Raw genomic sequence first — 24,416 nt, 5'->3', positions numbered from 1 at the left:
TTTATTTCAAGTAATTCATCAAGGAGAACAATTAGCTTTAGGGCTGCCCTCAGCATTAATCTTAATGGGAAATTTGGACATCAGTCATGGAAGGATTAAGTGGTGCTCAGGAGAGGGATGGGAGCAGAAAGCACCACATCAATTACACCTTGTACAGGCAGTTCCTGCTCCCCCAAACCTGCCTCAGCTCTGTGCTGCAGCTCTTCAAACCTAAAGCAGGGCCATGGGGGGGGCCATGCCAGCAGCATTGCAGCAAGAGAGCTGGGCTGGGATTTCTCACTGGCATGGATTTCTTCTGGCTCCTTCCAAGAGAGACATCCAAAACAGCAGGGAGAGGCTTCCTTGGATGCTCACCACCCCCATCCCTCAGCCCAGCTCCTCTTAATTGAACTCCTGGCTCAGCCACTCTTCTAAAATTAGTGCTGAATGTTATCTCATACTATTTCAGTGCTAATGAGTTACACCAGTGACTTGCTGGTTAGGGGCTTCAACAGCCTGTGTGGGAGATGCAGAGCTGTGGGTCGTGCTTGTCCATGTCACAGCTCAACTTCAGCTCCCAGCTCTGCTGCTCAAAAGCCTGGGATTTGTTCCTTTTCCCATGTTCCTAAGCCAGGCCTGATATTCCCTTTAACACCCTGGCTCTGTAGCTGGTGCTTTAGAGGGAGGATTTACAAGGAGATAATAAGAGTTACTCCATTTGTTGCTGTGGTGGTCTTTGATCCTTCCTGACTTAGGAAGATGTCTGCTTCTCTGTTGCTAAGAGACTTTTGTTTTCTTTTTCTGCAGGTAACTCTGACAGAAGAGGTAAGAGTTCTGTATTTCATTGCTCTTTAGTCAAGCCCTCAGTTGCCAAAAAAAAACCCCAAAATACTTCCAGAAGTTTGCTGCTGTTAGCTCTCCTTAGGACATGCCTGAAAACTCATAGAGCATGGCTCAGGTTGGGAGGGATCTCAGAGGTCACCTATTCCAACCTCCCTGCCACGGGCAGGGACACCTCTCAACTAGACTCAGCTGCTCAAAGCCTCATCCAGCGTGGCCTTGAACACCCCCAGGGAGGAGGCAGCCACAGTCTCCCTGAGTCTCACCACCCTTATACTGAAGAACTTCTTCCTAAGATCCAGTCTAACCCTACTCTCAGCTTCAAACCATTCCCCCTTGTCCTGCCACTAGACACCCTTATGAACAGTCTCTCTGCAGCCTTCCTGTAGGCTCTCTCCAGGTTCTGTGAGGCAAAAAACGATTTTTACAAAGCCTCTCAAGGTCTTTAGCCTCTCAAGGTGATGACATCCTGAGGTCTGAGCTTGTGGTGGGCTCTTCTTTTTAGAAGTAAACCACCCCCTAGCAGTTTATTCATGTGCTGTGGGACACAGGCAGCTCCTGCTCAGCACTGAAAATACCAGTGCTGGCATCTCTAGGGCTGGATCACCAAAGTCTTCAGAAGCCACTCAGGACATCTCCTTCTTTTTTTCACTTAAGAATTGTCTCTTGGCTGTGACTTATCCTACTGGATCTGGGCCTGGTTTGCAAATTACAGAGTCACAGAATTGTTTTGGTTGAAGACACCTTTAAGGTCATTAAGTCCAACAGTTAACCCAGCACTGCCAGCTCACCACTAAACCACGTCCCTCAGCACCACATCTACACAGCTTGGGAACCCCTCCAGGGATGGGGGCCCCATCACTGCCCTGGGCAGCCTGGGCCAAGCCTTGCCAATTCTTTTGTGGTGGAAATTGTTCCTCATGTCAACCTAAACCTCCCCTGGTGCAACTTGAAGCTATTTGCTCTTGACCTATTGCTTGTTCTGTGGGAGAAGAGACCAACCCCCAGCTGGCTCCAACCTCCTCTCAGGGAGTTGTAGCAAGCCAGAAGGTCTCCCCTCAGCCTCTCTCTCCAGCTGAACACCCCCAGTTGCCTCAGCTGCTCTGCACAAGTCTTGTGCTGTAGACCCTTCACCAGCTTGGTTGTTCTTCTGGACATGCTCCAGCCCCTCAGTGTCCTGGCTGTAGTTTGCCACTATTCACCTCCAAGGATGTGAGCAGTTGTGAGTCTCCTGAGCTCAGCTGGCAAGCAGCAGCACCACCAATCCATTTCTTGGACCACATGGGCGCTCAGCACAGTTTCCCAGCTCTCAGCTCTGGAACTGGTGTCACCACCAGAGCATTTCCAGTTACTCCTTGCTTTGGCACTACAGGAAAGGGCAGAGCAGAGGTGCAGGCACTGCTACCTATAGAAAGGAGCTTCCTCTGGGCATTTTCATGCCTGCTCTGATGGGTGTCTCAGCTCTCTGAACTCCACAGCAATCTGCTCATAGAACCATGGCATGCTCTGGGTTGGGAGGGACCCTTAAAGCTCACCTGGTCCAAACCCTCTGTAGTCACTGAGGACATCTTCAGCTGGTTCAGCCTGCTCAGAGCCCCAGACCACCTGACCTGGAATTTTCCTAGGGATGAGGCTTCTGCATGACTTGCTGAACTTGCAGCCCAGGGGAGAAGAGCACAATCTCCTGGGGACAGCCATGCTGTTTCTCTCCAGAGCTCAGGAATCCATCTGTGTGGAGCAATGAAGACCATCCTGTCACTCTCTGATGCTATAACCAGGTGTAGAAATCTGGCTGCAGCTTGGTTCCTGGGTTGCTTTCCTGGGACTGCTTGGTGTCTCTGCTCTGGTGGCACTGTGGTGAGGAGAAGCTGGTGGCAAGATGGCTCCTGACTGCATTTGCTGTATCAGGGTGGGTTGTGGATGAGAGAGAGCCCACAGAGAGAGTCACAGACCGATTGGAGTTGGAAGGGACCTTTAAAGCTCATCCAGTCCAACCCTCCTGCAGTCAACAGGGACATCTGCAACTAAAGCAGGTTGCTCAGAGCCCCAAACAACCTCACCTGGAATGGTTCCAGGACTGAGCCATGCTGCCAAGCTCCCAGTGCCCCACAGATGGTGCAGAAAAGATGGATGTTTAGGCTGTCAGGTCACATCTGCACAGAGGAAATCAAAGGGACACAGGTTTGAGGTAATTCAGTTGCAATAATGATTAAGGTGCTGCAGAAATGTTCAGTAACCCCCTTGGGTCCAGCATGGCTGAGATCTTACTGGGTGATCTCTCTGCCACCATTCATCCCTGCAAAGAAACAAAAAAGGGGAGGGAGGAAATCAGCCTTCTTATTGATAGCAGTGTTAATATTGTTAACATTAATGTTAATGTTTTCCCAGGCCTCTGACTTAAAGGCTTATTATAGAATAGAATAGAATAGAATAGAATAGAATAGAATAGAATAGAATAGAATAGAATAGAATAGAATAGAATAGAATAGAATAGACCAGGTCAGAAGAGACCTTCAAGATCATCGAGTCCAACCTATCATCCAACACTATCTCAACAACTAAACCATGGCACCAAGCACCCCATCCAGTCTCTTCCTAAACACCTCCAGTGATAGTGACTCCATCACCTCCCAGGGCAGCACATTCCAATGGCCAATCACTCTTTCTATGAAGAATTTCTTCCTAACATCCAGCCTAAACCTCCCCTGGCACAGCTTGAGACTGTGTCCTCTTGTTCTGTCACAGGTTGCCCGGGAGAAGAGACCAACCCCCACCTGGCTACAACCTCCCTTCAGGGAGTTGTAGAGAGCAATGAGGTCTCCCCTGAGCCTCCTCTTCTCCAGGCTAAGCAACCCCAGCTCCTTCAGCCTCTCCTCACAGGGCTGTGTTCCAAACTTCTCCCCAACTTTGTTGCCCTTCTCTGGACACCTTCCAGCAACTCAACCTCCTCCCTAAACTGAGGGGCCCAGAACTGGACACAGGACTCAAGGTGTGGCCTAACCAGTGCAGTGTACAGGGGCAGAATGACCTCCCTGCTCCTGCTGGCCACACTGTTCCTGATGCAGGCCAGGATGCCATTGGCCTTCTTGGCCCCCTGGGCACACTACTGGCTCATGTTCAGCCTACTATCAACCAGTACCCCCAGCTCCCTTTCTGCCTGGCTGCTCTCCAGCCACTCTGACCCCAGCTTGTAGCACTGCATGGGACCAATGTGTAGAACCTGGCACTCAGATGTGTTAAATCTCCTGCTGTTTGACTCCCTGGCACCAAAAAGCTGCACTGGGAGCCAACCAGTGATAGCCAAAAGTGGAGGAGCTGCTGTCAATAAGTCCAGCTGTTGGTTCAACTTGGTTTGGGGTGTGTTGTCTTCCCAGTGGCTCTGAGGGAACTAATTCTATCTCTCCAGGTCAATTTTCTCCTGCTTGAGGATGGTGGAGTTGCCTCTGCTCTGATCTATTCCAGAAATCCATCTTCTCTGACCTTTGGTCATTTCTGGGTGTAGAAAGGGCACAGCCAAGAATGGGTTTGATTTATTCTTGGGTCCAGAAGTGGGATGGGTTAGATGCAGGATCAGCTGCCAGGTGTGCCTTTCTGGCACACAGTGCCAGCTCATGTCCAGCTTTTCACCCACCAGCACTCCTGAGTCCTTCTCCACAGGGCTGCTCTCCAGCCCTTCATCCCCCAGCCTGCACTCATACCAGGGATTGCCCTGACCCCTGTGCAAGACCTTGCACTTGGCCTTCTTGAGCCTCTCCCCAGCTTTGTTGCCCTTCTCTGGACACATTCAAGAGTCTCAATGTCCTTCTTGAACTGAGGGGCCCAGAACTGGACACCGTACTCAAGTGCTGAGCACAGGGGCACAAAAGCCATGGTTTAGTTGTCAGGAGGTGTTAGGTACTAGGTTGGACTTGATGATCTCTCAGGTCTTTTCCAACCTGGTTGATTCTGTGAGTCTCATGAGGTTCACATGGGCACAGAAAGGACCATGCCAACCTTCCAGAAAGGCATCCAGGCATGGTTTGAAGAAAGCAAGTAACAAACCCTCTTCCCTTTCCCTGTGGATGGACTGAAATCATGTGTCTGTATCGCAGCAGGGTGGACAGCAAGCAGTAGAGAGCTCTGGAGCTCAGGAGGATCCTCTGCTCATTGCATGCCTCACCCAGCACACCTCACTGCCACAGTAGCACCTTGTAGGAGATGGGCTGGAGGACCACCATGCTGAGCCGCATGCAATGGTGCTCTGGCCTTGTGCCAGGCAGAGCATGTGCCTGTGTGTGACACCTTCCAAAGGAGTCACTTCAGGTGTTTTGTGGACACGTTGAGTTATCCTCAGCTGCAGTGTCTGGGGTGGCTTCTTCCACCTCCCAGATACAACCAGGAAGGAAATACAGCAGGAAAACAACTGGAGGTTGTGTCAGGGATCTGCTCTTGCAAGCTCATGGTGATGTTGGCAGGGAATGTAGCTGGCCTGGGATTTATGACTTGAGATCTCAGAGACAGGATCTAAACTCTTGCTTCTGCTCTGCTCCCTCTCTCTGACCACTTTGCAGGATTTGCTTTGCCAGGAGCTCCACATCTCATGTCCTGGGGTTTTATTGGAGGAGCACTGACCCTATGACTTTGCTGTCTTTTCTTTTGCCCCCTTATTTTTTTTGCTCATGCTCCCATAGCTCCTTGTCTGCTCAATGTGACTCACATTGTGTGGGCAGGTTTGACAGGGATGAGCAAGGAGGGCTGCTCAGCACCATCCCTCTCTGCCAGGTGGCTGCACTCAAGTCTTCATGATGTATAGGGGGCAGCCTATAGATTGGTCTGCAGCACCTCTACCTACAGTTGGAGACATGAAACATTCCTCCACCAAAAAGTTGTCAAGGCCTGGCCCAGGCTGCCCAGGGCAGTGGTGGAGTCCCCAGCCCTGGAGGGATTTAAAAGCTGTGTAGATGTGGTGCTGAGGGACATGGTCTAGTGGTGAGCTGGCAGTGCTGGGTTCATGGTTGGGTTTGATGATCTTGAATGTCTCTTCCAACCAAAACAATTCCTTGATTGTATGCTCTTGAACAGCAGAAGATGGTTTGCTGTTTTCTCAGTGGACAATATTTAAGCATCCTGATGACCTCCAGGCTCTGGACTATGGTGGATGCTCCAGCGCTGCAGGTCTGTGGAAGCAGCAGGTTGAGTCCTTGTTCTTCTCCAAGTGCCCTGGGGCCAAGGCTGAGCAGGATGGGAGCTGCAGGGTGGTTGGCACAGCCTGTCAGGGCTGGCTGGGGCAGGAGGGGACCCCTCCAGCTTGTTTCCTGCTGGGCTTTGCAGGGTGAGCCGGGCAGCACGCCGGCGGTTAGCAGCCACGGTGGCAAAGCTCTAACTCATCCAGCCAGATGTGTCGAAAGAAGAGCTGCAGAGCAAACCACCAACCCCCCAGGCTCCCTGCATCCTGCTGCCAGAGCCACCCTGCCCATAAATCACATCTCCTGCCAACCGGTGCTGCCGCAGCAGCCTCTGCCCAGCTCAGCGCCCCTCAGGCTCAGCTTCCCTCCAGCCAAGGCAGCAAAAACACTCCAGCCATGCCTGGTGGAGGCAGTCACCATGGGCTTGGGTAAGGCAGCTCACCTTCCTCTGCTCTGGCCAGGATGGTGGTGATGATTACTTTTGGAAGTCTCAACAAGGAGCATGCTAGAGGAGAGGCAAGGGCTGGCTGTGGTTGGGCTGAGGTGCTCCATGGCTGCTTTGCTCTCCTGGCCTTGATCTTTGTCATCCTCATGGTAGGTAATGGCAAGGCTCAAGCAGCTGCTGAGTGTGCAGGAGGCAGACGTGGGTCACAACAACCCCACCACTGCTCCAGGCTTGGGGCACAGTGGCTGGAAAGCTGCCTGGCAGAAAAGCCCTGGGTGTGTTGGTCAAAAGCCAGCTGAAGATGAGCTGATACGTGTCCAGTTCTGGGCCCCTCAGTTTAAGAAGGACATTGAGACACTTGAACGTGTCCAGAGAAGGGCAAGGAGGCTGGGGAGAGGTCTGGAGCACAGCCCTGTGAGGAGAGGCTGAGGGAGCTGGGGTTGCTTAGCCTGGAGAAGAGGAGGCTCAGGGGAGACCTTCTTGCAGTCTACAGCTACCTGAAGGGAGGTTGTAGCCAGGAGGGGCTTGGTCTCTTCTCCCAGGCACCCAGCACCAGAACAAGAGGACACAGTCTCAAGCTGTGCCAGAGGAGGTTTAGGTTGGATGTGAGGAGAAAGTTCTTCCTAAAAAGAGAGATTGGCCATTGGGATGTGCTGCCCAGGGAGGTGGTGGAGTCACCATCCTGGAGGTGTTCAACAGGGGATTGGACATGGCACTTGCAGCCATGGTTTAGTAGTCATGAGGTGTTGGGTGAGGTGTTGAGTGATAGGTTGGACTTGATGAGCTCTGAGGTCTTTTCCAACCTTATTGATTCTATGATATGTGCCCAGGTAGCCAAGAAGGCAAACAGCATCCTGGCCTGGATCAGGAACAGTGTGGCCAGCAGGAGCAGGGCAGGGGTGGTCCCCCTGTACTCAGCACTAGTGAGGTCACACCTCAAATACTAGATTCAGTTTTGGGCCCTTCACTCCAAGAAGTGCCTTGAGGTGCTGGAGTGGGTCTAGGGAACAGCAAGGAAGCTGGCAAAGGGTCTGGAGAACAGGGCTGGTGAAGAGCAGCTGAGGGAACTGGGGGTGTTCAGTCTGGAGAAAAGGAGGCTGAGGGGAGACCTTCTGTCTGCCCAGGGCAGTGGTGGAGTCCTCATACCTGCAGGGGTTTCCAAGCTGTGTAGATGTGGTGCTGAGGGACATGGTGCAGTGGTGAGCTGGCAGTGCTGGGTTCATGGTTGGGTTTGATGATCTTAAAGGTCTTTTCCAAACAGAATCATTCTGTGAGTTCAGAAATCCCTTGGCTTTTTGCTGCTGGGCTGAGGGAGATGCAGACAAATGAGGGCAATAGATGGAAAGAACAAAGAGGCACAAGACCAGGAGGGTGTCAGGGGTTTATTTGCCATACCAGGTCACTGCCTTGACATCATTACACAAAACTCCTCTCTTTTGGGTGGAAGAACACCTCTGGAGCACACAGCCACGGAGGACAGATGCAGAACTATTAACCCTCAACACATCACTAGTCACAGGTCGTAAGAATCATAGCATCCTGGCATGGACTGGGTTGGAAGGGACCTTTGGGGGCCATCTAGTCCAACCCACTTGCAGTATCACGGTATCACAGTATAACTTAGGCTGGAAAGGACCTCGAGGATCATCGAGTCCAACCTATCAACACAGACCCCATGACTAGACCATGGCACCAAGTGCCACGTCCAATCCCCTCTTGAACACCTCCAGGGATGGTGACTCCACCACCTCCCTGGGCAGCACATTCCAATGACGAATGACTCGCTCGGTGAAGAACTTCCTCCTCACCTCGAGTCTAAACTTCCCCTGGCACAGCTTGAGACTGTGTCCTCTTGTTCTGGTGCTGCTTGCCTGGGAGAAGAGACCAACCCCCACCTGGCTACAACCTCCCTTCAGGTAGTTGTAGAGGGCAATGAGGTCACCCCTGAGCCTTCTCTTCTCCAGGCTAAACAACCCCAGCTCCCTCAGCCTCTCCTCATAGGGCTGTGCTCAAGGCCTCTCCCCAGCCTTGTTGCCCTTCTCTGGACACGTTCAAGTGTCTCAATGTCCTTCCTAAACTGAGGGGCCCAGAACTGGACACAGGACTCAAGGTGTGGCCTAACCAATGCAGAGTACAGGGGCACAATGACTTCCCTGCTCCTGCTGGCCACACTATTCCTGATGCAGGCCAGGATGCCATTGGCCCTCTTGGCCCCCTGGGCACACTGCTGGCTCATATTCAGGTGGCTGTCGATCAGCACCCCCAGGAGCAGAGCTCCCAGTCATCAGGAACAAACTAATTCTCACCTAAGAAAATCTGCTGGCTGAAATTGCTGAGCAGGAATCAGCCCTGCCAGGGAAATGGGTGCACAGAAGGTGGAAGGAGGGATCATGGCATGCAGCCTGAGGGGACAGAGAGATGTAGACATGGTGTGGTGACCCATGCAGATGGAGAGAGCTGATGGAAAATGCAAACTGCTGCAGCTGGCATCGCTGGCATCCACACTTATCTGGACAAACACCCTCCAGGGCCCTCTTTCTCTCTGGTTAGTGTTGCTTGGCTTCCAGCCCCAGCTGGGTGATTTGTTTGCCCAACCACTGCTTCACCAACCCTCGGGCCAAGTTGCAAACAGCCTCTTTAAAAATACATCTGTTGTGGGTCCTGGAGGATGGGAATGTCTCAGGCATGCTTCATCTGAGTGTTTGCAAGGGAGCTGTGTGGTGCCCACCCTGGAGAAGCTTCTGTGAGGGAGCGAACAACGAACCGAGATTAATTCCTTCACACTCAGGGGCCCCACGAACAGAGCAGTCACATCCAGAGATGATGTTTGACACCACCCCCTCTCTAGACCCTGTATTTCCAGGGAGGAAGGAGAACCCAGCAGGAGTCACCTCTTTGTGATGAGCCAGACAGATCCTAATGTGGCCTTCCAGCATCTTAAGGGGGCCTACAAGAAAGCCGGGGAGGGACTTCTTAGGGTGTGAGGTAATGATAGGACTAGGGAGAATGGAACAAAAATGGAAGTGAGTAGATTCAGATTGGATGTTAGGAAGAAGTTCTTCACCATGAGAATGGTGAGACACTGGAGCAGGTTGTCCAGGGAGGTGACAGAACCCCCATCCCTCTAGGTTTTTAAGGCCAGGCTGGCTGTGAGCAACCTGATCCAGTGAGAGGTGTCCCTGCCCATGGCAGGGGGTTGGAACTGGATAATCCTTGAGGTCCCTTCCAACCCTGACAATTCTGTGTTTCTAATGAGCTCAGAAGCCTTGAACCTCTCCAGCAGAGCTCATCCTGAAGGTGTTCAGGTGCAGTGTGAAGCATTGCCTTCATGTCCTGTTGCACAGAATCACAGGATGGCTTGGGTTGGAAGGGACCTTAAAGACCATCTGGTTCAAATCCCTCTGCAGTCAGCAGGGACATCTGCAACTAGGGCAGGTTGCTCAAAGCCTCGTACAGCCTGGTCTGCAACACTTCCAGGGATGAGGCATCCACAACCCTTTCCAGTGTCTCACCACCACCACCACCACAGTAAAGAACTTCTCCCTAATGTCCAACCTAAATCTGTCCTGCTGTAGTTTAAAACCATTGTCCCTTGTCCTATCACCGCAGGCCCTTCTAAACAGTCCCTCCCCAGCCTTCCTGTAGGCCTCCTTCAGGTACTGGAGGGCTGCTCTGAGGTCTCCCCAGAGCCTTCTCCAGGCTTTGGATAGCCATGACAAGTTTTAATCTCACCTTGAAGTATCTGAGCTACTCAAGCTGTGTGTCTGTCTTCACTGGCAGACTGGGGAAGTATAATCTTACTATGTGATGATGATGATGGTGGTGGTGATGATGGTGAAGATGATAGTGGTGGTGATGGTGTGAAGATGGTGATGATGATGATGATGGTGAAGATGATAGTGGTGGTGATGGTGTGAAGATGGTGATGATGATGATGATGGTGAAGATGATAGTGGTGGTGATGGTGTGAAGGTGATGATGGTGAAGATGATAGTGGTGGTGATGTTGTGAAGATGATGGTGATAATGATGATGGTGACAATAATGATGGTGGTGACAATACTGATGATGGTGGTGAAGATGGTGATGGTGAAGATGATGGTGGTGTTGAAGATGGTAATAACAATGGTGGTGACAAGGATGATGGTGGTGAAGGTGATGATGGTGAAGATGATGGTGGTGGTGATGGTGTGTAGATGATGATGGTGAAGATGATAGTGGTGGTGATGGTGTGAGGATGGTGATGGTGATAATGATGATGGTGACTAATGATGGTGGTGACAATACTGATGGTGGTGGTGAAGATGGTGATGGTGAAGATGATGGTGATGGTGAAGATGATGGTGATGGTGAAGATGGTAATAACAATGGTGGTGACAAGGATGATGGTGGTGGTGACAATAATGATGATGATAATGATATTGGTGATGATGATAATGATAATGATAATGGTGATGATAATGATGATGGCAATGGTGATGATGATGATGATGGATATTTTGCCAGCAGACATTGTAGAGCCCCTTTAAAGGATGCCCCTGGCTGCTTTGTGATGTGGCTAACCACCCTTTTCTGTGCCTTTTGCAGATGAGACTCCAATTATAGCTGTGATGGTGGCCCTGTCTTCCCTTCTAGTCATAGTATTTATTATTATTGTGCTGTACATGTTAAGGTAAGAGGAGATTTCGTGCTGACTTCCCTTCTTGGGCAAAAAATGGATGAGTGGGACTCAGCCTCTGGTGCTGTTCCAGAAGCTGGAGGCTGGCACAGCCATGCTTTCCCAAAGAAACCTGTAAGGATAATGGGCATGATGTTTGGGGTTGTCTGGGTGATGATGGCTGCTCCTGCCTTGAGGAAGCTGATCCTCCTGCAGGGAATTGCCTGCTCTGCTGCTGAGTGTCCTGTTTAGCAGGGGGGTTTGAGCTGAGGGGCTGTCAGCATGGTTAAGAGGCAGGTGAGGTTTCCATGCGAGGCTGAGGGTGTTGGATTCAGTCACCCAGGGAAGCTGAACTGGAGCCAGGAAGTCCTTGCCATGTATAAGCAGGGATGTTATTCCTGGATTCCCATATCCCATGTGAGCTGACCTCCAGAGCCAGGCTCTGCCTTGGGTACCCGACCTGTGCATGGTGCCTGTGGATCTTCTGCTGCCAGTAGGGTACAACCAGGGTGCTGGGTGATGCTGCACCTAGAGCTACAGCACAGCAGGGCGTGTTTAGGTCCATTTCCCCCAGATCCAAGCATCTGGGCTGCTCAGTGTGGCATGCTCAGCCCCTGAGCACAGACCTGCCCAGCAAGCAGAGGGTGTTTGTTCACCTGCAGTGAACATTTCCATCCACTCCCCACGGTGGCAGTTAAATAAGTTAATAAAAAAAAGAAAAACCAATTTCCTTAGCAGTGGAAAAATTTCCCTTGGTGTCTTGGCTCTGGGCCTGCAGTGAGGCTGAGGAGAATTTTGCCTTCAGGAGCTGGGAGTTTGAGTCCTCCCCACCTGGCTTCCAGCCCTTCCCAAAGGGTTTCTGCTCAGCGCCACCTGCCCGGTGATTCAGCAGAGCCCCTCACTTCAGGCCAGCATCTGCTTCAGGTGAAAAGCTGTGCTGCAGAAGGATGGCTTTATGTCCTTTGCTGAATCAACCCATGGAGCAGGAGCTCCTTGGGGTGCCCTCCAGAAATAGCAGCCTTAGAGCTTCCTGGCTTTCACCTTGCTCTGTCCTGCTGCTGCCTTTCCAGATGTGCTCAAATTCAGGCTCACGGGGAGGGTTTTACAGGTCCTTGAACCTCTTGGAGCCACCAGCTAGTTCAAGCCAGACACATTTCATGGCTGCATCTCTCACCCAGAAGGTGAGCTGGGTATCTACTGATGGCCTCCACTGCTTTGCCTTTGGCAGGTTCAAGAAATACAAGCAAGCAGGGAGTCACTCCAACTCCTTCCGATTGTCCAACGGCCGGACGGACGATGCAGGTGAGACCTGGGGTGGTGCAACACGGGGAGCACAGCTCCATCTCACAGAAGCAATCAACTTGGATCACATCAAAAGGGGCTGATGAAAAGGTTCTTCAGAACAACAGAATGTTTTAGGGTCGTTTTTCTTCACCCTGCTTGCAGTCAGCCAAAGTTAGCTGGTGAAATCGCCACCGCTGCTCCCCAAAATTGTCCATGCTACCTGAATGTCATAAACCCCTTGTGAAGAGGCAGCAGCAGGGCTGGGTTGTGTCCTCCAGGGCAGCTCTCTGGGCTGCTGACCATGCAGTGCCTTTACCCTTCCAACACAGCCATAAGGCACATGCAGCTTCACAGAATCCCAGCATGGTGGGAGTTGAAAAGGACCTTTGGAGATCATCCTGCCCAACCCCCGTGCTAAAGCAGGGTTATCCACAGCAGCTTGTACAGGATCACAATATCCAGGTGGGGGTTGGAATATCTCTAGAGAAAGAGACTCCACAACCTCTCTGGGCAGCCTTCTCCAGGGTTCCAGCACCCTCATAGCAAAGAATTTTCTCCTCATGTTCAGGTGGAACCTCCTGGGTCATTTTGTGCCCACTGCCCCTTGTCCAGTCGCTGTGTGCCACTGACAAGAGTCTGTGCCCATCCTTCTGCCCCCCAGGATCCTGCTGAGCATTGATCAGATCCCCTCTCAGGCTGCTCTTCTCCAGGCTAGACAGCCCCAGGTCTTTCAGCCGTTCTTCCTCACAGAGATGCTTCAAACCCCTCAGCATCTCTGTAGCCTCCACCAGACCCTCTCCTGTGTCTCTTGAACTGGGGAGCCCAGAACTGGACATAATACTCCAGATGTGGCCTCCCTAGGGCAGAATAGAGGAGGAGGAGAACCTTCCTTGGCTTGCTGGTCACATTCAATGCAGCCCAGGATGCCACTGGCCTGCTTGGCCATGAGCTCACATTGCTGGCTCATGGCAAACTTGTTTTCAGGTCCTTTTCCTGAGCCCCTTCCAAGCACCTTCAGAGCAAGAGCTAACTGAAAATCAGCACCTTTTTTTTCCCTTTCTTTAATGTTGGCAGCTGAGACCTTCCCAACCCATTTTACATCAGTGTGAACAAAGGTATGAACTTCCTACACCATCAGTGGTGTTGGTATAACCCTCACGGGGCCGTTCTTGGCTTCACTAAAGCAAGAGCAGCAGCTAATTTTGCTGTGTCCACCTGGGGGCTGTATCACTGTGATGGTGCCAGATGTTCCATGTGAGCAAGGACAAAGCCTGAACTCAAAGTGAGGTGACCAGAACAAGAGGACACAGTCTCAGACTGCGCCAGGGGAAGTTTAGGCTGGAGGTGAGGAGAAAGTTCTTCCCAGAGAGTTGTTAGCCATTGGAATGTGCTGCCCAGGGAGGTGGTGGAGTCCCCATCCCTGGAGGTGTTCAAGAGGGGATTGGATGTGGCACTTGGTGCTATGGTTTAGTAGTCCTGAGGTGTTGGGTGACAGGTTGGACTTGATGATCTTTGGGGTCTTTTCCAACCTTACTGATTCTATGATTCTATGATTCATCCCCCAGTATCGATGACTTGGTCCTCATTGCCCCCTCTTGTCTCTATGACAGTGTGATGCTTGATCACAGGGTGTTCAAAGAGTTTCATATTATCATAGAACCATAGAATTGTTTTGGTTGAAAGAGACCTCTAAGGTCATCAAACCCAACCATGAACCCAGCACTGCCAGCTCACCACTAAACCATGTCCCTCAGCACCACATCTACACAGCCTGGAAACCCCTCCAGGGATGAGGACTCCACCACTGCCCTGGGCAGCCTGGGCCAGGACTTGACAACCCTTTTGGGGAAGAAATTGTTCCTCATGTCCAACCTAAACCTGCCCTGGCACAACTTGAGGCCATTTGCTCATGTCCTATCACTTGTTCCGTGGAAGAAGAGACCAACCCCCAGCTGGCTCCAACCTCCTTTCAGGGAGCTGTAGAGAGCAATGAGGTCTCCCCTCAGCCTCCTTTTCTCCAGGCTGAACACTAGCTCCCTCAGCTACGCCTCACCAGACCTGTTCTCCAGACCTTTAACTGGCTTCATTGCCCTTCTGTGGACCTAGTCCAGCACCTCAATGTCCTTGGAGTGAGGGCCCAAGACTAACTCCAATGCTCAAGGTGCTTCTTCTCCAGTGCCCAGTACATCACTGCCCTGGTCCTGCTGGCCAGAATACTGTTGTCCTTCTTGGCCACCCATGCACACTGCTGCCTCATCTTCAGCCAGCTGTTGACCAGCAGCCCCAGGTCCTTTTCTGCCAGGCAGCTTTCCAGTCACTCTGCCCCAAGCCTGGAGCATTGATGGGATTGTTAGTTTTGGTCCTCATTGTCCCATCCTCCCTCTATGACAGTGTAATGCTCAGCTACAGGGTGCTGAAAGAGTTTAGTATTAGAGAATAGGATAGAGTAGGATAGGATAGGATAGAGTAGGATAGGATAGGATAGGATAGGATAGGATAGGATAGGATAGGATAGGATAGGATAGGATAGGATAGGATGGCATGGAATAGGATGGGATGGGATGGAATGGAATGGAATAGGATAGGATAGGCTAGGCTAGGCTAGGCTAGGCTAGGATAGGATAGGATAGGATAGGATGGGATGGGATGGGATGGGATGAGATGGGATGGGATGAGATGGGATGGAATGGAATCAACCAGGTTGGAAGAGACCTTTGAGACCATCGAGTCCAACCTATCACCCAACACCATCTAATCAACTAAACCATGGCACCAAGCACCTCATCTAGTCTCTTCCTAAACACCTCCAGTGTACCACCCATAGGAAGAGCAAAAGACCAGGAAGTGATAAGTTGGTTGGGACTCTGAGCAGCCTGGTCTAGTGGAAGATGTCCCTGCCCATGGCAGGGGGCTGGAACTAGATGTCTTTGAGGTCCCTTCCTGTGCTTCTGTGAAAATCCAGGGGTGGTGAGGTGACCTTAAAAGCAGAGAGCTCAGGGCGCACGAGGTCCCTGTGCCCACCTGTGCATGGCTGAGTGCTGGGCAGGGGGAGCAGCTGGGTGGGCAGCTCTGACGCGCAGGTGTCGTTGCAGAGCCTCAGAGCATGCCGCTGCTGGCCCGCTCCCCCAGCACCAACCGCAAATACCCTCCGCTGCCCGTGGACAAGCTGGAGGAGGAGATCAACCGCCGCATGGCCGACGACAACAAGCTCTTTCGGGAGGAGTTCAACGTGAGTGCCTTCACCTCGCGCCCTCACACCCCACGGGCTGCCCTTGCTGTCGGCCCTGGGGCGCACAGCAGGGGAAAACCTGGCCCGGCTTGGCAGAGCAGGGACAAAGTGGGTGGCACCCCAGAGAGGAGCCGCAGAGGCAGCAGGCAGGGCAGAGCGGATCGGCCCAGGGTAATCGAGTCGATTAATATGGTGCTGGGTGTTGTGCTTCTGAAGAGCTCACCTGGGAGCTTCCCTCAGGGACTGAAGGTCTTCCTGCGCCTCAGGCTGTGAGCTGGGAAGGCTGATTCTGGCCCTAAGTCTGCTGTGATGGTGGGCAAGCCACCACCCCTCACATTCACTACAGAAAGCAGAGGGTTTCTGGCAAGCTTCACCAGGGGGTTATGTTTTTCTGGGCTCAAGAGGTGTTCTGCATGTCTTGGGCTCGTCCTTGCCTGCTGGTCTCCTCCCAAGTGTTGTCTCCCTCCTCCCAGTCCTCCTAGCTTGAATCCACTAACTGCCAAGACTGGAGCTCTGACACAGCAGCAGAAGTGACCCCAGCTGTGTCAGAGAGTTGTTAACTCTGAAACAGAGTGATGCCAATTTATAAGGCTGACAGTTGGCCTTCAACAGTAACCCTTGAGGTGCTGTGCTTCTCCCATGATGCTGGAGCATCTCTTCTGAGATGGCCACAACCTCTTCTTGATGTTGCTGATCTCTGCAACTTCCTGTGACAATGAACCTGTTTCACCTTGGCATTACAAGAGGAGGCAGCACAGAAAGGAGGAAGGAGAGCAAGTTAAATAACTGGCTGAAGTATGCCAGTGTGTAACCCAGCAGCTGCTGAGCTGCCTGGACTCTGCACCAGCCTTATCAATGGAAGAAACCCCTCTCTGTTGATCTGGTTGTCTGCAAGGTGGCATCTGCAAACATGTAAAGCCTTATGTCCAAGACATGGTACAGCAACATGAGGGTGGTGAGAAGATGCAGAAGTGCCACTGAACCTTCTCCAGCTGTTGCACAACTTGACTCCCTTCCTGGCCACCCTCTGGTGAAACTCAATAGGTGCCAGGAGTGCCCAGGGTTGGGGGGGTTGACAGTTATAAATACTCCATTGTCCTGAAGACTTCTGCAGCCAAAGCACAGCTGTCCCATCAGCTGGAGGAAAGGGTGGTGAACTCCTCCAGTGTGTTCTCATCCTCTTCCTCACCCAGAGAGGTGCTGGGGAAGCCCCTCCTCTGCTCCAGCATGAAACCCAGCTCCTGGGACTGGGACAGCACCTCCTATGACTCCAGCACCCCCTATCCCAAAGGTCCCCAGCACTGCTGGATGAAGAATCAGCCCCCATGTGGGTGCCCATTCCCATCTCTGTATCTGCTGGGGTGACCATTAGCATCACTGTTAATGGAGGAAACCTCAGCAGCAGCAGACAGAAAGGAGCTCCAGGACTGCTGGGCTAGTGGGTTTGGTGTTGGAGACTCTGCTGCCACCTCGTGTCCATGGGTCCTGAGGCTCCAGATACTATGCTTCAGAAGGGATTTGCTCTCTCTGCTCCAGCCCAGGGTGTATAACTGGTTGCCTTGGGCACAAGGAGCTGGTGCTGGGGTGGAGGTGAGGAGTGGAGGCATTAGGGACATGTCTAAGGGCCAGGATGCTCAGATGTGGCATGCACCAACACACCAGTTGTGTTGTGGTTACTACCCTGCCATGAGTAAGAACATTCACAGGCTGTATTGCATTGGAGGGAACCCTCTAAGGTCATCTTGCCAAACACCTCTGTAGTGACCAGGGCCAGCTCCAACTAGATCAGGCTGCCCCTGGGCCACATCAGGTCTGCACCCCTGGGCAGCCTGTCCCAGTATTCAGCAACATCATGGAAACTCCCCTTTCCTGCCATTGCAGGCTCTCCCAGCATGCCCCATCCAGGCCACATGTGAAGCTGCTTCCAAGGAGGAGAACAAGGAGAAGAACAGATATGTGAACATTTTACCCTGTAGGTATCAGACCTGATTGGGGGTGGAAACAGGAAACAGCTGGTGGCCCTATCAGGGCTCCCCATTCCTGGTTTTGGGGTGGGTGAGGACATGTCTGAGGTTGTTTCACCTCCTGGATGGGTGGCTGCAACTGCTTTAGTCACAGATACCTACAAGGAGAAGCTTCCTGGAGCTCTCAGTGGTCAGGAGACCTTGGGAAATGATAGGGGTGGGAAATGCCAGCACAGCCAGCTGCTGTCGGGTGCCATGGGGTGGTGGGCTGCCTTGGGCACCTCTTTACATCTGTGAGAAACTTCCTTGAGCAAGGCCTAGCACCACTCTGTGCTGAAAGGAGAAGAATTTGGGGTTATAAAGGCTTTTGGGGCCAGGGGGGAGCCAGCAAGCCCAGGCTGCACTCCAACACCAGGCTCTGGTGTCAGCTGGGTGGACAGAGTTGGTTTTAATGCAGAGCTTTGATTTTCCTCCAGATGATCATTCCAGGGTTCACCTGACTCCTGTTGAGGGGGTTCCTGACTCTGACTACATCAATGCCTCCTTCATTAATGTGAGTTTTGTGATCTGAAGGGCGTATCTCCACCCAGCCAGCGGCGCCTGGTCCCACCAGGAGCAGGGGGATTTTGTGGGGTGTGACTTGTGCCTGGGAGAGGATGGTTAAGAAACCACCTCCTGTGTTAACATCTCCCCAGCTCCTCCAGAACAATAAATTACACTGTTGTTTCATCTCCTAACCTCTGCATGGCTGTGGCAGAGCTCATTGTGCTCCACTCTGTGTCATGAGCCCAGACAAAACTGGATGGAATAAGAGGCTGAGAGCTGGGGCTCAAATTCTGGCTGTATCCAGGCTCCTGCTTGGTTGTGTTGTCATTGTCACACGTCTTCCCACCACCTCTCTTTCCATACTTACTCTCCTTGGGGTGCTGCAAAGCTGAGCCAGCTGGTTTGGAAGGGCTTTGGGAACTGTTCCTGCAGGAACTGGGGGTTTCTGATTAACAGCTGGTGAGTGATGTGGCTGCTTTGTCATCAGCCCAGCTTGCAGGGCTGGACCTGGGGAGGGGATGAAAAGAAATCAAGGAACCCAGCTAGAACAGAATCAGAGAATGCACTGGGTTGGAAGGGACCCTCAGAGGTCATCTTGTCCAACATCCTTGCAGTCAGCAGGGACATCTGCAACGAGATCAGGTTGCTCAGGGCCCTGTCATGTTTGACTTTGAGTATCTCCAGGGCTGGGGCCTCAACCACATCTCTGGACAGCATGTTCCAGTATTTCACTACCCCCACTGTAAACAACTTCTTCCTACTGTCCAACCTCAATCTCCCCTGCTCCAGTTTCAAACAACTGCCCTTCATCCTATCACCAACTGGCCTTCTAAACAGTCTCTCCCCAGCCTTCCTGTAGGTCCCCTCCAGATATTGAAATGCTGCTCTAAGGTCTTCCCAAAGCCTTCTCTTCTCCAGGCTGAACAACTCATACAATCAGTCAGGGTTGGAAGGAACCACAAGGATCATTTAGTTCCAACCTCCCTGCCATGGCCAGGGACACCCCACACTAGATCAGCCTGGCCAGAGCCTCATCCAGCCTGGTCTTAAACACCTCCAGGGACAGGGCCCCAACCACTTCCCTGGATAACCCATTCCAGGGCTTCACCACTCTCAGGGTGAAGAACTTCCTCCTCACCTCCAGCCTGAATCTCCTCACCTCCAGCTTCATTCCATTAAACTCTCAAACTCTCTTAGCCTGTGTTTGTAGAGGTGTTCATGCCCTTTGATCATCTTCATGGTGCTGCTGTGGACCCACTCCAGCAGGTCCACATTCTTCCTGTGTCACCCTGCTGCACCATTGCCCTGCTCTGCTTCTTGCAGGAGATGTGTCCCATGTGATTATCACCATATAGCTCAGAGAAATTGGAAGGGTGAGAGGAAGAAGTGGACTTGGAGAGAGATGGAAAGCACATAAAAAGAAGGGAGACCCAAAAGAGCTTTTTACTCTCTTGACCAGTAACTGTCCTTTAGGAAATACACACAGTCAATCCCCATGAGTTCAGCTGCCCCATCTCCCAGAGATGAGTCCTCATTTTCACCTGATGCTCTGGATGCAGGCTCTGATCCCAGCAGAAGGGCTGGCAGGTACCACTTCATGAGTGCGCTGTGCCAACAAGCGGGGTCATTCCCACCTCACGTGGGCATGCAGAGTGTTGCTGTGGGGCAGGGACCCTTGGCACAGGGATTTGCCATCATTTGTGCCCCACTGTCAGTGCTGTGTCTCCCCTCAGGGGCTGCAGCCCCTTCTCTGCACAGGGTGCCCTGAGGTACAGAGCAGGCAGTGGCTGTCTGTGGTGTGGATGCAGTTCTTGTGTGCTGAACATACTCATCTTTGTCTCCCTTTGCTCTGCAGGGGTACCAAGAGAAGAACAAGTTCATTGCTGCACAAGGTGAGCACTCTGTTATTAGGATCACAGAATTACAGAGTTGTGTTAGGGTTGGAAGGGACCTCAAGGATCACCCAGTCCCAACACCCTCTCCATGGGCAGGAACACCTCACACTACAGCAGGTTGCTCACAGCCACATCCAGCCTGGCCTTAAAAGCCTCCAGGGCGGGGGGTTCTGTCACTTCCCTGGGCAACCTGTGCCAGTGTCTCACCACCCTCATGGGGAAGAGCTTCTTCCTAACATCCAATGTAAATCTACCCATTTCTAGTTTTGTTCCATTCCCCCCAGTCCTATCACTCCCTGACACCCTAAAAAGTCCCTCCCCAGCTTTCTTGTAGCCCCTTTCAGATATGGGAAGGCCACAATAAGGTCTCCTCAGAGCCTTCTCTTCTCCAGACTGAACAGCCCCAACTCTGTCAATCTATCTTCTACTCCTGTAGCTGTCTCTGGTGGTGGTTGAGTTGGAGTCCTTTGTGAAGCTGTGCCAGCCTAACCACAGCACAACCCCTTGCAGAGCTCCCCTGGTGTGGTTGGTCCAAAGTGTGTTCCCAAAATTGTCTTCCCAGTCAAAGAGCACAAGACCTTGGGCAAGTCATTTCCATGCTCCACCTGTCATGACTGGAATTTCTCAGCATAAAGCACACCCCAGAAGCCCAGCTCGTGTGTGATAGGGTCGTCCCTTGGGTTAGCTGGAACTGCTGGGTACCAAAGCACCTCCTGTGCTGACACCTAGTGGCAAAACCTGTGCTGCATCTTCCGTGGGGTGTGACTCCTCAGGCTCTGCGTTTCAGTCTCAGCCCTTGAGGGTCCCAAAGACCACCTTGTCTGCTTCACCTTCCCCTTAGGACCAAAGGAAGAAACCGTGAACGATTTCTGGAGGATGATCTGGGAGCAAAACACAGCAACGATTGTCATGGTGACCAACCTGAAAGAGAGGAAAGAGGTAGGTGCCAGAAGGCTTCTTAGGCTGGTGTCTAACCCAGCCCCACTTGAATCTGGCACACCTCATGCTCATGGGCGTGTCCTGGAGCCAGTCTCAGGTGGGAGAGGGCCCAGAGCTCAGCTGCCCTGTCTCCTCTCTCTCTCCCCACAGTGTAAGTGTGCTCAGTACTGGCCAGACCAGGGCTGCTGGACCTACGGCAACATCCGCGTGTCTGTGGAGGACGTGACTGTCCTGGTGGATTATACTGTGCGGAAGTTCTGCATCCAGCAGGTGCCAGGGCTTCTGTCTCCCCTCCTCTCCCCTCCTCTCCCTTCACCTCCTCTCCCCTCCCCTCTGTGCTGGGCACCCAACAGGTGCTGGTGAGCTCAGTGCTCAGTGCTGGGGCCACTCCTGTTTAATCCCTTTATCGATGATCTTGACAAGGAGGTTGATAGCACCCACAGTAAGTTTGCAAACAGCACCAAGTTAGGTGGGAGTGTTGATCTGCTGGAGGGTAGGAAGGCTTTTCAGAGGGATCTGGACAAGCTGGATCAATGTGCTGAGACCTATCACATGGCCTTCAACAAGGCCAAGTGCCAGGTCCTGCACTTGGGTCATAACAACCCCCAGTGTTCGCTCCAGGCTTGGGGCAGAGTGGCTGGAAACTGCCTGGTGGAAAAGGACCTGGGAGTTAGTCAGCAGCAACTGAACATGAGCCAGCAGTGTGCCCAGGTGGCCAAGAAGGCCAACAGCATCCTGGCCTGGATCAGTAACAGTGTGGCCAGCAGGACTAGAGAGAGATGTTTGTCCCCCATTACTGGGCACTGGTGAGGCCACACCTTCAGTAGTGGGTTCAGTTTGGGCCCCTCACTCCAAGAAGGGCTTTGCAGCAGGTCCAGAGAAGGGCAGCAAAGCTGGTGAAGGGTCTGGAGAACAGGCCTGATGAGGAACAGCTGAGAGAACTGGGGTTGTTTAGTCTGGAGAAAAGGAGGCTGAGGGGAGATCTCATTGCTCTCTACAACTCCCTGAAAAGAGGTTGGAGCCAGGTGGGGATCAGTCTCCTCTGCTAAGGAACATGTGATAGAACAAGAGGAAATGGCCTCAAATCGCTGCAGGGGAGGCTGAGGTTGGACATTAGGAAACACTTCTGTGCTGAGAGGGTTCTCAAGAACTGGAACAGGCTGCCCAGGGAAGTGGTGGCATCCCCACCCCTGGAAGTATATGAAAGCCAAGGACATGGTGCAGTAATAGAGTTAAATAATGGTTAGACTTGATATCTTGTTGGTCTTTTCCAACCATAGTGATTCTGTGAGCTCCTCTAATCCTTTGAGGTGCTGTGAGAGGAGAGTTGGGATGAAAGTATTTCAGCATTCATTTTAAACTGGAGATATAAAGAACTTGCTCACCTGAGCCTGTTCCCAGTGGGTACCAGCATGCCAGCATGGTTGTGCTCAGAGCAGGGAAGCTGATGGATGCCAAGGCTGAAATTGAGTTCTGTCATAGTCCAGCAGTTGATGTTAGCAGTGTCAGTTCCTGCTGTTACCCTGGATCCTTAATGCCTGCAAATAACCCTATTTATCCCATGGGCTGAGACAGAGCCCAGTGCCATGTGTTGGGTTTCCATTCTCATTGCAGTTTTCTGCTGGCTCTGAGTGCTTTAGTCACTCTGTTTGCTTTCCTGCTGCTCTTGAAAGCAGACCAAGAAGAGCTGATGACTGAAAACCTGTTTGGACCCTGAGTGGGGTTCTCCTGAGATTCACCCTTCACTCCAACAGCCTGGATGTGGGTGACTTAGTCTCCTGCTTTTAACACAAGGATGCTATGGACAAGCATCAGAGAATCATAGAATCATGGAATGGTTTGATTTGGAAGGGACCTTTAAAGATCATCCAGTCCAACCCCCCTGCAGTCAGCAGGGACATCTGCAACTAGAGCAGGTTGTTCACAGCCCCAGACAACCTGGCCTGGGATGGTTCCAGGGATGGGGCATCTACCACCTCTCTGGGCAGCATGGGCCAGGCTCTCCCTACCCTCAGCGGCAAAAATTTCTTTCTCAATAGTCCTTTAGTTTAGAACCATCACTACAGTCCCTGATGAAAAGTCCCTCCCCATCTTTCCCTTCAAGTACTGAAACACCACAAGGTCTCCCTGAAGCCTTCTCTTCTCCAGGCTGAACAGCTTGGAGAAGGAGGGAACAGCAGCTTCTGTTTGAGCTGGCAGGGAATGGAGTACAGCAGCTTCTGCCAGGCTGGAGCTGCAGCCAAGGCCAGGCTGGCATCTCTCACCCCTGGGATGCAGGATGTGATGCTGGACAATTAAACTGTACTGCTGGTGGAGACTGACAAACCTTTTGCCTGTGGACTCTAGTGATTCTGAAGCTGTCCAGCTCAGCCTTGGGGCTGCAGCTCTCTCTCTGCCCTTGTTTTGGGGGAAGGAAAGGAGATGAGGGGTTCCCATTAACCTGAATCCTGTTTCCCCTTCAGGTGGGCGACGTCACGAACAAGAAGCCTCAGCGCCTGGTGACGCAGTTCCACTTCACCAGCTGGCCTGACTTTGGGGTCCCCTTCACCCCCATTGGGATGCTGAAGTTCTTGAAGAAGGTGAAGACATGTAATCCCCAGTATGCAGGAGCAATAGTGGTGCACTGCAGGTATGTCCTGGCCACCCTGACCTCAGCCTCTCCAGGGTCATGGAACCATTGAGGTTGGGAGAGACCTTTGAGATCATCAAGTCCAGCTGCTTACCTAGAGCTCACAATCCCACCACTGCTGAGCCCCTGCCACTAAACCATGTCCCTAAGCACCACATCCATGTGCCTCCAGGGACGGGGACTGCCCTGGGCAGCCTCTTCCAGGGCTTGACAACCCTTTTAGGGAAGAAATTGATCCTCATGTCCAGCCTAAACCTCCCCTGCTGCAACTTGGGGCTGTTTCCTTTTGTCCTGTTGCTTGGAGAAGAGACCAACACCCCCCTGGCTCCAACATCCTTTGAGGGAGTTGTAGAGGACTAAACAAGCCCAGTTCCCTCAGCCCTTCCTCACAGGGCTTGTGTTCAGGGCCCTGAACCAGCTTAGTTGCTCTTCTTTGGACGTGCTCCAGCACCTCAACGTCCTCCTTGTAGTGAGGAGCTACTTGGGCAGCATCTGCAGTGTAATACCACAGGGATCTTTTTTGGTTAGGCCTCTTTTATTTAACTTCCCCATGTTACACAGGAATGTTCCACATGGGAACATTAGGGGAAAATGGATCTGAATTGAATGAGCTTCTTGGAATCAGAAGATGGTGGTGTTAGAGCTTGTGTTGAGTGGGCACTTGGGAGAGCTGGATGCTGAGTGAGCCAAGCTAGGCACCATTGCTGGGCATTGGTGGCGTCTCCCTTGGCCTCTGCACAGGAGGGCAACATCCCTTGTTGTGACAGGGCAGTACTCAGAATCACAGAATCAAGGAACAGCTTTGGTTGGAAAAGGCCTTTCAGATCATCCAGCCCAACCATTCT

The 24,416-nt window shown here is 52.2% G+C and overlaps 1 protein-coding gene across 3 annotated transcripts in view; it reads left to right on the top strand.

Moving 5' to 3' along the window:
• The window catches only part of PTPRA (protein tyrosine phosphatase receptor type A), a 170,715-nt gene that overhangs the window by 135,196 nt on the left and 11,103 nt on the right, over positions 1 to 24,416 (top strand). For 2 of the 3 annotated variants that reach the window (XM_068149673.1, XM_068149676.1), the window contains exons 6-15: positions 787 to 804; positions 11,016 to 11,100; positions 12,314 to 12,387; positions 15,462 to 15,598; positions 17,480 to 17,570; positions 18,039 to 18,115; positions 19,964 to 20,000; positions 20,845 to 20,942; positions 21,093 to 21,212; positions 23,405 to 23,571. In XM_068149673.1, the coding sequence (XP_068005774.1) occupies positions 787 to 804; positions 11,016 to 11,100; positions 12,314 to 12,387; positions 15,462 to 15,598; positions 17,480 to 17,570; positions 18,039 to 18,115; positions 19,964 to 20,000; positions 20,845 to 20,942; positions 21,093 to 21,212; positions 23,405 to 23,571 (904 nt within the window). The remainder of the gene's footprint in view (positions 1 to 786; positions 805 to 11,015; positions 11,101 to 12,313; positions 12,388 to 15,461; positions 15,599 to 17,479; positions 17,571 to 18,038; positions 18,116 to 19,963; positions 20,001 to 20,844; positions 20,943 to 21,092; positions 21,213 to 23,404; positions 23,572 to 24,416) is intronic. The other variant, XM_068149675.1, reaches the window with a different exon arrangement.

The sequence above is a fragment of the Melanerpes formicivorus genome, unplaced genomic scaffold, assembly GCF_026170545.1.
Source record: "Melanerpes formicivorus ecotype bairdi unplaced genomic scaffold, bMelFor1.0.p_v2 SCAF_18, whole genome shotgun sequence".
NCBI classification, from domain to species: Eukaryota; Metazoa; Chordata; class Aves; order Piciformes; family Picidae; genus Melanerpes; species Melanerpes formicivorus.
The sequence above is the reverse complement of the archived record's forward strand: the minus strand, read 5'-3'. Positions and strand labels throughout refer to the sequence as shown.